This window comes from Schistocerca serialis, chromosome 3, assembly GCF_023864345.2.
Source record: "Schistocerca serialis cubense isolate TAMUIC-IGC-003099 chromosome 3, iqSchSeri2.2, whole genome shotgun sequence".
Taxonomy (NCBI): Eukaryota; Metazoa; Arthropoda; class Insecta; order Orthoptera; family Acrididae; genus Schistocerca; species Schistocerca serialis.
Genome location: NC_064640.1, coordinates 357,065,392 through 357,078,242, shown reverse-complemented (window position 1 = coordinate 357,078,242; position 12,851 = coordinate 357,065,392). Strand labels below are relative to the sequence as shown.

The 12,851-nt window shown below is 41.0% G+C and overlaps 1 protein-coding gene across 1 annotated transcript in view; it reads right to left on the bottom strand.

Moving 5' to 3' along the window:
• Nucleotides 1–12,851, bottom strand: part of LOC126470846 (trithorax group protein osa-like) — a 68,667-nt gene that overhangs the window by 20,333 nt on the left and 35,483 nt on the right. Inside the window, exon 7 of the mRNA XM_050098862.1 lies at nucleotides 716–908. Within this exon, the coding sequence (XP_049954819.1) occupies nucleotides 716–908 (193 nt within the window). The remainder of the gene's footprint in view (nucleotides 1–715; nucleotides 909–12,851) is intronic.

Here is a 12,851-nt window from a genome sequence, read left to right as displayed (position 1 = left end):
ACGTACATCTAGACAAACATTGCAGTAAACCTTTTAGAGATCTGAAAAATTGTGGGCTGTTGAACTTGCGGTAAGACTGTTTGGAAGTTAAAAATTTTCAGTAACTGCAATACAGGCTGTAACAACATTTACAAGGCTTAAATAGAACTACTCAAGAAAGAATATACAATCCCTTAATTGTCTATGTCCTCAATGAGAAAGTTACAAGGCACAGTAACACAAATGGTACAATTATGTATGGATGAAAAGGGAAACCATATAATTTAGATATCTCACTCAACATAGAACATAATTACACATATACTTAAGAAATGGTATGACACACTCATGCATTTACAATTTCTGTGGCATAGCATTTGGAGCTGTAAAACCTTATGTGATGTAACAAAATATTTAATATTGCATTGCTTCCTACAGTTATAATCACTGACTAACATGACACAGTGATTAGTGTACCACAGGTACATTCATCCACCCAAATATTGGTTACACATGGTTGCCGTAAAAAGCTTACAGTAAATGGAGGGATGATTTACTTGAAAAGAAACATCCCACTCCATTTCCATATTTATCTTCTGTCATCTTCTTTACAGTTGTAGGTATTCAAAAATACATCGCATTGCTCCAGAAAATGTAAATGAATATCAGCATTGTTATTTCTTTCACATTTTAATGAAGAAGTATGATTTACTTTTATGCAAATGACTATAATTACCGGATCTTGACGGTAATAGTCTTGCTGTGGTGGATACCCTGTGGGTTGCTGTGCTGGTGGTCCCATAGGTGGAGCAGGATAGCCAGTACGTGAAGGATAGCCAGGTGGCTGTCTGGGCCCCCCGTACCGGTTGTGTCCAAAGGGATCTTGACCACCAGCCGACTGCTGCGTCCCTCTACCTTGTCCATAACTCCTGAAAATAATAAAAGACTAATTGCAACATATTATTTTCCTAATTACAATGCCACCAACTGTTACCTCAATATAGATTCTCACATTTGCTCAATTTTAGACTACTGCCAGCCTATTCTCTGATAGAACAAATGTTCTTGCTAAGCCAAAGACAATATGCAATAGACCCAAATGAAAATTTAATATTCTCTTGTTTTTACTTTCACACAAAGGTAGGTGTGTGTGTTTTTTTTCTCTTTTTTTTTTCTTTTTGGAGCTTACGGGTGCTCAGTGTTGAGGCTATCAGTGCCCTTACATATTTTGAAAGAAACAAATATGATTAAAATGTCCAAAATTGTTGTCTAACAGTGTGAAGGAAACCTATAAAATGACACTCATTCACTCACTCCCATGCCACTCACATGGAACCACACAATCACCATGTCTCACAGGAATTAATACAATGGAGAAGGGTGAAAGGCACCATTCCTGGGATTAAAATAGAAGTAAAACCACAGAAGAGCTAAAGGAAAGGCACAGGGAAAAGTGACTGGTCGACCACTTACAAAAACATGAGTGACCCAGTCATCCTGTTAACAGATTAGGAACATCATCCTAAAATTTTTGGAAACACATTGGAGATATCACAACATCTTAAAACTCTCAAACACATTCCTTTCAATGTCACTTGAAACAAAGGGGACATCTGCTGCTGCCACCCTCTGGTCTAAAAATAAAACATAATCTAGTAAAATGTGGTGCACAGTCATCTGTATGCTACAGGCAGCACACACTGGAGGATCCTCTTGGCAGAGCAAGAAGCCATGCATCAGAGGATTGGCCTATGTGAAGACAAGTAAGCAGGACTTCATCCCGTCTTTGTGGCCAAAGCTTATTACCAATCACTTCCACCCACCCAATCATCTTCCCATTGACACACTGTTGTGGATTGGCAAGACAGCCAACCCACTATGAGAGGAAGCCGAAAGGCACACGTTTTAGCTCACGCAGGCTGGCATGAGGTCTGGAACAGGTCAAGGAAATGAGACTAACAAAAAATGAACGTAGCTGCTGGAATACTTAACTTTAATCCATAAATGGTGAACATCACTCTTGACGGTACATGTCTTACAGCATCAATAGTAACTGGTAATGGCGCTTTGCTAGGTTGTAGCGAATGACGTAGCTGAAGGCTATGCTAACTATCGTCTCGGCAAATGAGAGCGTAATTTTTCAGTGAACCATCACTAGCAAAGTCGGCTGTACAACTGGGCGAGTGCTAGGGAGTCTCTCTAGACCTGCCGTGTGGCAGCGCTCGGTCTGCAATCACTGATAGTGGCGACACGCGGGTCCGACGTATACTAACGGACCGCGGCCGATTTAAAGGCTACCACCTACCAAGTGTGGTGTCTGGTGGTGACACCACACACACAACTCTACTTAAACAGCGAGGTGATGGCATGCAGGGGGATAGCACACTGAAATAACTGAAGATCGCTCCATGCCTCCTTGACTGCTACATCCGCCCTTTTGGTCCCCTCAATACCCATGTGTCCTGGTACCCAGCAGGACACCTCCTTCCCCACCCAGCCATTGTAATTGATGGAGGATGTCCTGGATATTTTGGCCTACTTTATCTGCTGGATACGAGCATTGTAGAGAGTCCAGAGCATTCAGAGAATCTGAACAAACAAGGAACTTAGCAAACTAAGCACACCTCATCTGCTCCAGTGCCCACAAGATCGTGTACAGTTCCGCATCAAAGACAGTAGAGTCTCAAGGCAGTTAAACCTTGAGGACACTATCAGGGAAAACAACAGAGCAAACAATGGGGCCCCTGTTTCAACCCATCCAGAAAGACAGCTGTAGAGCTGTGGCGCTCAGTTAAAATGGCAGAAAATATAGTATTTAAACATATGCAGGAGTGCAATCTCTCCTGTACTGCACTAATTCTAAAATTACCCTGGGACTATGCAATGATGACAGTGGCAGGTAGTTAAAATCCTGGATTTGAGGACTTACGTTTCCCATATTAAGTGACTCCAGCACACACTGCACGCAGATTGCAAATGGCACTGTTGCTCATAGACGATTAGAGAAAAGGTGTTCCAAAGGTGGACGAGCAACAGTATTGTATGCAAGTGAATCTGGAGTATGAGGCTGGTCCTGCAAGCACCTGTGGCCAGTCTAATCCCCTCAAGATGGATAGCATCAATGATATTCAGATAAGAAGGCCTCACTGAGCTGTACAATGTGCATCCACAGTCAAAGCGTGAACACACAAAAGCCCTATAAAACTAAACAGATGTGCCCTGTCTGCTCCCCAACACCTGTAGCTAATGCACTTTATGATATTGAGTGCTTTCTGGGTTCTGGGTTTCAGCTCTCTGAGGTGTGGTAACCATAACAGTTTGGAGTCAAAAATGAGGCCCAGAAACCTGACTGAGTCTTTCAAATGTAATATGGTGTCTGCCATATGCAAGTCAGGTAAATTAAAAATACTATGATAATGACTAAAATGAAAACACATACACACTTTTCTGCAGAAACCTGAAAACCTCTCTGTGCAGACCACTCCTACAACTTAGAACTACTTAAACCTAACTAACCTAAGGACATCTCACACATCCATGCCCAACGCACGATTTGAACCTGCAACCGTAGCGGTCGCGTGGTTCCAGACTGAAGCACCTAGAACCATTTGGCCACAAGGGCCAGCTAGTTACATCTGACAGGGCACGACTGCAACACTGGAGGAGTAACAAATAAATAGCAAAATCATCCACAAATAAGGAGCACATACAGGACTCCTTACCATAGACATGATTCTGTTTAAAGTACAGCAAAGAGAGTAACACTTGAAACACTGTCCTTAGGAACACCATTATCCTGCACAAAATGATCCAACAGCATGTCACCAACTTGGGATCTAAAAAAAGCACTTAAGACAGTAAAGACTGCATGGAGATCTGGAGATGGCTACAAACGCCTCATTGATGGAGCTGCATGACAATACTTTCTCCAAGTAGTATCATACATCTTACTTATATCAAAGAAGATATCAAGTCAGTGATGTACTGTAAGTAAGCCTGCTGAATAGCCGTCTCCAGTACGGCAAGGTTGTCAACAGTGGACTGAAATCTGGAATTCACACCAAGCGTGATTAAGGAATTACCTGGTCTCTAACAATCAGACCTGACGACAGTTAACCATTTGCTCCAGGGTCTTTCCTACACAGCTCATTAAGGCGACACTCTGATAACTACTGGTACATGTGTGGTCTTTTACTAGTTTGAGGAGAGGTAGCAGAATTGCTTCTCTCTAGGAGTTGGGAAAGTTTCCTGTCTGCCATATAAGATTGAAACATTCGAGAAGGATTTCCTTTGATGCTGCTGGCAAATGTCGAAGTATGCAGCACTAGATTTGGTTGTGACCGGGTGCAGTATCTTGAGTTTCAGGCAGTGCTAATTCCAGGTCCCACATGGCAAGAGGCCAGTTGAAAGCCTCAAAATTGTGGAATCTGAAGTCCATATTGTCCCTCTCTGCAGTCACACAGTAACGGTAGATCACTGGATCCCAGCTGGAATTGGTAGTAGTTGCTGTAAAATGCTCTGCCATTGTCTGAGTGATGACACCAGGCATTGTTTGGAAAACACCCTCATTTCAGCACTGCTGCTATTGGTAAACAACTGTGCCCCAGAAAATCCTCCCGATGGCTGTCCGTACCTCTGTAGAATATGTGGAACCGTTGATGGAGCCCGGGAACATTTGCCATGACCTTTCCTTGCTCTCCTTAATTACGTGTTGAGCCTTGGCTCCTGCAACTTGAAAGGCTGTGAGGTTGCTTGCTGTTGTGAGGCATTTAAACCATCGAAGAACAGCATGCCACACCCAGACTGCTGAACAACACTCATCAGTCTACCAGCACACAGGCTGCCTCCTAAGATGACCTGAAGACTTTGGAACGGAAAGTCAGCAGGATCACTCGTCTGATGTGTGATCCACTCATTTCTGGACACTGTCATGGTGTTAAAACACAACCAGCTGACTGAACAGTGTACAATTAGCCCTGCTGCCCATCCATTTCGGTGATTTCTGTTCAAGCAATCCATTTCCAGTGGGTGAATCCACGCTGAGAAGTGGTCACCGGAACAAAGGTCATCAGTTGCTTCCCACTGTGTTGAGACTGCAATGGCTGGAGAGCAGAAAAAGAGGTCATTGTCTGAGGACAAGCCAGTAGCAGCTGACAGAAGAGTAAGACTGCCTGTGTTGAGGATGCACAGCTCCTGAGATATCATGAGGTTCTCCAAGTTTCGACCCCTGGGACAAGTATAGTTCAAGCCCTATAATACATTATGGGCATTGAAATTAATCAGTAGCAGAAACAGGCAGGGGAGTTGTGCAATAAGACATATAAGCCTCAGAGTCTATCACATCCTGTAGAGGTAGATACAGGGAGCAAGACAGTGATCTTATCACCCATGTGAAGAGCAACAGCTACTGCTTCTAGACTGGTAACCAAGGAGAGAGCAGAGGATTGATAGGATTGATGTGCATTACTGACAAAGACAGTAACCCCAATCTTGGCTCTTTCCCATGTCAGGTGAGGGTACAGCCCAGTAGCACAGGGGCACCAGTGGCCTTGAAATGTGTTTCCTTAAACACAAGCACAGGGAGTGTGCCTTTGTAAGGAATTTTGGTTCCTCCATGTGTGTCCTGAACACATTAAGTTTTCGTATGTCCATCCTTCTGACTGAAGGTTGGAGGGACTTCGGTCATCCACTTATGTAATAAAATGGAACACCTCAGAAGCTATGTTGGCATTTTTGGGTTGGAGACACATCAATGTTATAGTCTATGGAAACCAGTTCAGAGATGTCTGCCACTGATGGGATTGTGTATACGATTGGAGTTAACCCCCTTGGCATCAGTTAAGGCCTGAAGATCGTATATTGAGTCACCAAAACTGGTAACTGTATAATAAATAACATCAAAAGGACGACTGCAGGTGTCACATTTTATAACATTATATGAACCCATTAATGTTCCACTTTTAGATGGGAGCCGTCTATCATGAGGTAACACTTTCACCCTAACTTTTGGCCTGGGAGGGGAGCCCACAATGGGTGGAGCTCAGTCTTTGGTTGAGATGGTTGTCCCTGTCTCACATCAAGGTCCATAGCCTCCAAAGAAGAGTCAAAACAGGTGTCTGAAAGGATGACATCAATACTGTCAGACTGTGTACTTCCCATCCCCACCAGTGGACAATTCTTTGCCTTCAACTTTGATTTTTTGGTCCGAGGAGGCAACTGCAGAAGTGGTAGTGTCAGTACTGGACAGTGGACCAGACTGAGTCTTTGGAGGGGCAGGACTTCTGCATTGTCAGCAACCACGCTTTTTCTGAAGTTTTGGAGGGAGGGACAGGCTTCAAAATGACTGCAGCAGCACAAGTACATTGACCAACGCAGGTACTAGTGCTGATAGTAGCAACCTCTGTTTGCATAGCAACATCAGCTGTTTAGGAACTGAAACAAAGGAGGTACAAGTAGTGAACATTGGTGGGCGGCATAGCTTTATTATTTTTTTGGCCTCATTATATGGAATGCATTACAGAGTCTTATGCTTTCACACCTTTTGTTCTTCAAGGTATACACTACAATCCTGACTCCAGACACAGTGAGCCCCAGAGCAGTTCATACACTTCAAAGGAGATGTAAAAGCGACTCTTCATGGGCAGCCTTGCCACATTTTCCCGAAGTGGCTTCTCCACGACTCCCACAATTAGTATGTCCAAAGTGCTGGCATTTGAAAGAAGGCATTGGGTTGGTGACATAAGGCCGCATGTTTAGATGAAAGAAATCTGCCTTAATGTACTCAGTGACTTCCATACTATTGAATGTCAAGATAAAGGAATCTGAATTTACAAGATCCCATCTACCCTCTTCACAATGTCTTTCACATCGACTACACCTTCTGGAGCCCACTCACATCACAATACCTCCTTGGGAATGTGAACGAGATCCCTGCAAGTCACAACACCTTTGCTGTAGTTCAACGTGTTGCACAGTTCAGTGTCTATTGCACACTCCCCGAAGCAGCTACCTTCTTGGAGGTTAGCTGATGGTTGGGAACTAGAAGTTTACACTAACAATGTCGCATTGCACAAGCACTTTACTGTTTTTAAAGAGCCACAGGTTCCCTCAAAACCCTTTGGGATATAGGATGGGGAAACCTTCTCAAAACTACACTCTTTTCTTCTCACTATTAAAACCACTTTCTGATAATCAGCACGTGTTCTATTACTCAAGACAATACTTTTAGAATGAATCAGAAAGACTGGCTACATGAGCCCGTTTGTTAGATTGGGTACCTTCCAGCAGTCTACCTTTTCCACTGAGAGGAGGAAGGGAAAATTTCGAAGGATCCATTTTGGTCCCATGAACAGCTAGGGGAATAAAAGTTCACCTAGACAGAGCCCCACATAACAAAGTAAGCCTTATACAACAGAGGCACACCAGGTTCTTCAGAAGTTGCCCGCAAATGACTGTTCCACCTCATCAGCGCACAGCACACCTTGAGACTGAGGGGTTTCTAACAGCAGTTTGTACCATCCATGTGATCCGGGTGGTAAAGCCCATGACACACAACATTCCACCATCATGCTGCACAGTGGTTGCTGCAGCATGCCCAGAGCTTATGGTGACAGGCGACTGGTGACACTTACCAGTCCCCAGCTCAGGAACCTTAGGGTCACCAAGCCTGTACCCAGGAAACGAATCCTGAGCCCCTGAGGGCCTTTCACAAAAGGCTGATGTCAGCCTCTAGATGGCCATTATTAAGGAAGCCAAGAGACTGACATAAAAAGGAGAAAAACCTTGACACTGTTTTGTGTTTTAATTATCATGTGATAAGATACAGATATCATCAGCTGTAAGAGTGTACAAGTCAAGTTACAAAAATGAATATAAACTCCAAATTGCATCTGTACAGAAATGTATCAGCCATCCATGTGATAAAAATAAAGCTGCATAAACAAAGTGAAAATTGGTATGCCAGCAGTAACGTATAAATTACATCCAGCCATCCCCCACATAAGTACATACCATACACTTACATTCATTTACCAATAAATGGCTCATTTACATATTCAGTAACTAATATATACAGATAATAACTGGGTCTGCTGCTATGAGTCAGTCAGAAAGCAAGCACATAGTCAGTATGCTACTATGTTGAAATATTACTTGCAGGTGAAACTTTACACATTCATATTCACTCTGTATGTTCTTCCTTTTATATTGTGCCAGCAGCTTCAATGTTTCTGTACAAATAAAGATGTAACACCAGTTGTTACTTGTACGGTAAACAGCAAGTTTCCGCAAAGCACTATCAAACAAAAACCGAAAAAGAGCTGAAATAATTCCAAGCAGAAGGAAACGCCTGTTGTATGTAAAACGGGACTAATAAAGGAGACACATTGAAGCTGCTAACCTGTCACACAGCGTTCACTTGAGTAGTTGTGCTACTTCCAGCAGATTCAACAGTTTGCTACACTATAATATTTACAAGAAAGGTGTTGACAGATCAGACCAGATAACAGCACATTAGCCATTCAAAAGAAAACAGCTGAAATGTTGGGAAAAATTATTCTTTCACCTTTTTATGATCAGTGCTGCTAGTACTTTTTATCTGGTATTAGGAAACCAGGAATCAATGTTGAAAGGAAAAAATACAAATTAGCAAATTTTCTTCTGGAACTAGCAGTCAGTTTTATCCCAAAAGAAGGTGAATCCAAACCTTGATTTTATAGAGTGTAACAAAGTAATCACACAACAGAGGTGTAAATCCCCATGGAGAGACACTTTCTTGTGGTATGTTGTCTGAGTTGTGGAGCTCTCTAGATGCTAAACTGTTTCAAAATGTATCACACACAGACAAAATACATGTAATGTGTATGATGCGTTTCTTTTTTCAGATGACATAAACATGGTATTTTAATACAGATAATCCATGTTTTCATTTGATAAGATAGAATACAATAAATCTTTACATATATTTCAATAAACAAATGTCTAGATTTTTATGGAATAATTCAACGTATTTATTTTATTGTTCCAAAGAAGCAAGTTTTCAGAAATCCTCTAAAAATGATAGTGTGGATAGTCTGAGATAGACCTGAGAGACCAATCTTGAAAGTGTTAATAATGATCTATTTGTCACAATGTATTGTCCTTAACTATCTCCTTAAGTTGCAAGCAAGTGTCCAAGTGAACAGCTCAGAATTTGAATGTTAAAGTGCCCACAGCAAATGTTCCACTGTAAGGCTTTAAGTTCCAATAAAAAGAATTTTAAGGTCCAGAGCCATTAATTATTGCATCATAAATATAACATCCACAAAATGATTTAAAATGTTTGTTAACAGACACATGAGAGAGATGGCAGAAATTGCAAGAAGTTCTTTGAGCAAGGTCGAAGGTTGCAGGCATGATAATCTGTAACTAAAAGGTGACACAAACAACATAGTGAACACAGGGTTGATCAGCAACTGTAGCATACACATAAACATATCACATAAACAAGTACTTAAGTGCAGAACAAAACTAAATAACTATACACAGAATAACTGTCCCACTGAAATTATGTCTGCTATCTGAACTTGGTAAGTTACAGACTCAAAATACCCTAAAGCAAAGCAACTAATAATGAATTTTCTTATTTAAAGCCCTCAGGTCAATCAAATGAATACAGGCAAAAAAAATGAGTACCAAATCCATGACAATTTTTCACCACAAAACAAATGGAATATTATATAAAACAAGCCAGTTACTTTCAGAATGAATTTTCACTCTGCAACAGACTATGCACTGATCCTTAGAACTGTGTGCTGGATCTCTGCCTTTTGCGTCTGATGTATGAACAAATAAATCACAAGGTTTCCAAAAATGTGGGCATGTCACATACAGCTGTATGCATAAGAAGCACGAATTTCCCAAATTTAGTCCATACACTCATAGCAATTTTCCCTGTATTTTGTTGATGGTCACAGAAAATGCAAGTCACAACACAAACTACAAACATTTCAGTTTGAATGGCATGTCTATTAGAGAATCATTGGGATGTGTGGCAACAGTGCATCTTCTCCTGTAAATTTTCCACTTCAAACTGAAGCTTTGATGATATTGTTCAACATCTTTTTCACTGCAACCCTGGTGCTGTTGCAAAGTAGTGGTGGATTTATGTTCCACAGAAGAATGATAGGCATGCCACTTTTCAATGTTGAAATGTGTCGTGGAATGCCTGGCAAATCGAGTTGAATAATTAAGAGCTTTTTCTTGATTCATTACGGTATCAATGGACTCATATGTTGTCACTCTACCTGGTGTTTCATTTTAGATGCAGGAATTGATGGCACTGACATCATTGGTATTGTCTGTTAATGTAGCACTTGCATGAGCAACTAGTGATTTTTGTGATTCTGTGTGATATTTGGTAGAACTTAGTGAATCAGTTCATCTGTAGCTGCTGTGATTTTATAGAAGTTTGTTGACAATGCATAAAGTTGTGCAAATTCATCAATTGCTATTTAAACATTCTAGTATCCAAGAACTGTTTTGCAAATGTCCAGCAGATGCTTCATGTCGTAATTGCACATGTTAATTGGTCTTCAGAAATCAATGTCTGTAAATGTTGTAATAAAACTGATGATTTGAGACATGAGTTAATGTCATCAATGGCTGTTTTACATGGGATAACTGGTGGATTTTCCAAAATTTAGTTCCTGGCAAGCATTGCACACTTGAAACACACACATACGTGACCAATTACTATTCCCAGTTTTTGGAAGGTTGTCGGGCCATGTAGACTAATTGACAGTAATTGCAAGTAACAGCATGCTGCATTGTCTGGTGAATGGTGTACTGATGGCCTAAGATGTCAATCAAACCTAAATTGGGATGTCTTGAAACTGCTTTGCACTGTTTGTATTGTTTAAACTTGTTTTCTGATGCATTCTGTGAATAACATGTCGGCACTTCAGATTACTGTCTTATGCATGTAACATCCTCACACATTGAAAAAAACACAGTTAACATTGTTGGCAAACATGACAATGCTCTTGCACATGCATTTTCCATTGTGAAGTACACACACTGTCAATTTTCAAGGTGCACTGTCAAATGAGTAACTATTTGACATTGTTCATGGATTGGAAATGATAAAATGCACCATACTATTTCATTCCTACTAATGTACCATTCCAGTTGATAGTGGTCGATTCCATTTATAGGTGCTGTTGCATTTACTGCTCCAAAAATTGCCATATCATTTCCTCCATTGAGATATTTGCAAATGTACTTTATCAGTTTCCCTGAATTGCAATACTCAACACTGATGAGTGCATTGTATGTTTTTGAGAGTAATGGCGAGTACAGAAACGCCCAACAATTACAGAGTTCAGCATCATTGTTTCATACTTTTTAAGTGATGGATTTGCAGCCATCTTCAGTGGAGTGTCGTGTTACAGTGGATATCCTTCACTGCCACTGGTAGTCAGTCTCAGCAAGTAATGCTCCTAGGTATCATCTCATTCATTTCCCATTAGATTTGCATGGAGAATGGTTGTTGAATAAGCCACATGGACCATAAATAACATTTTGGTGACAACTTCAAAGAAGTCCTGATCACTGGTGATACCTGCTGTTTCTGCAGAGATGACACTATCAACCTGACATTGAGAGATCTTTTCTGTCAACTAAGGCAAAATGTTTACATGTGACAATTATATTTTGCCATTAAATGGAAAACAACCAACAGCATTTCTCTTCAAAACCGTGATGCTTGGAAATGAAATCCACTGAAGATTTCAATTTTTGTTTACAGCCTTGGAGAAATATAATGATGATCCAATGACAATTGACTAGTTAACAAAAGTTCTTTTATTTTATCTTGTGTAGGATTTCATGTGCATGTGATTTAAAAAGATCTGTGTGGGCCTATGCACAAACATGCGTTATTGCATCTTGTGCGTACCCATGCATGTGCTGTGGACTACCTATAAATGTGGCCAGTAGTGTGACCATTTTGCTCAATTCACCGGGATTCACATTGCCATCTTTAACAACTGAAGCATATAAATGAAAGTACCCTTCACAATGCAACTTGGTTTCATGCAACTGATTGTAGAGTTGTCATTAGGTTTGGATTTTCCCATACATACAGACAATTTCATCATTTTCACAAATCATCATCAAAATGGCACTGACTGTATTCCTAGTTTGCTATAAATGTATGTATTAATTCAGAAGCCTCAAAGAGTATATGCAGGGTGATAATGATTGAAGTACCAGTTTCAAAACTCAGTAAAAACCTAACCAAATTTGTACAGATTATTATTGAACAAGGGGAAAATGTTATGAATAAAAAATTATGACTAGATGGGACTGAAAGTGGCAGAATAAGCAAAATAAAAGACACAGGGTAACAGCTGTTCCTAATTTTGAACCTGAGATGCTCGGCATGCATGTCTCAAAGCAGTATTGCATGATACTGGTAAAGCTCTTCTACAAGAACAGTGATGTGTGCCAGTTGGGCTGAGTTGGGTTGTTTGGGGGAGGAGACCAGACAGCGAGGTCTTCGGTCTCATTGGATTAGGGAAGGATGGGGAAGGAAGTCGGCCATGTCCTTTCAAAGGAAACATCCCGGCATTTGCCTGTAGCGATTTGGAGAAATCACAGAAAACCTAAATCTGGATGGCCAGATGCGGGATTTAACCATTGTCCTCCCAAATGAGAGTCCAGTGTGCTAGCCATTGTGCCATCTCGCTTGGTGTGTCAGCTGCTTTGCAGAAAGTTCCAGGTGCTGAAGGGTACAAAAGTAGGCATTGGTCCAATTTTTGCCAAGGTTCTGGAGAAAATTATTATAAAATTCAAAAAGACAGGTTCTTCTGTAGTAAAGTGTGGCACAGGGA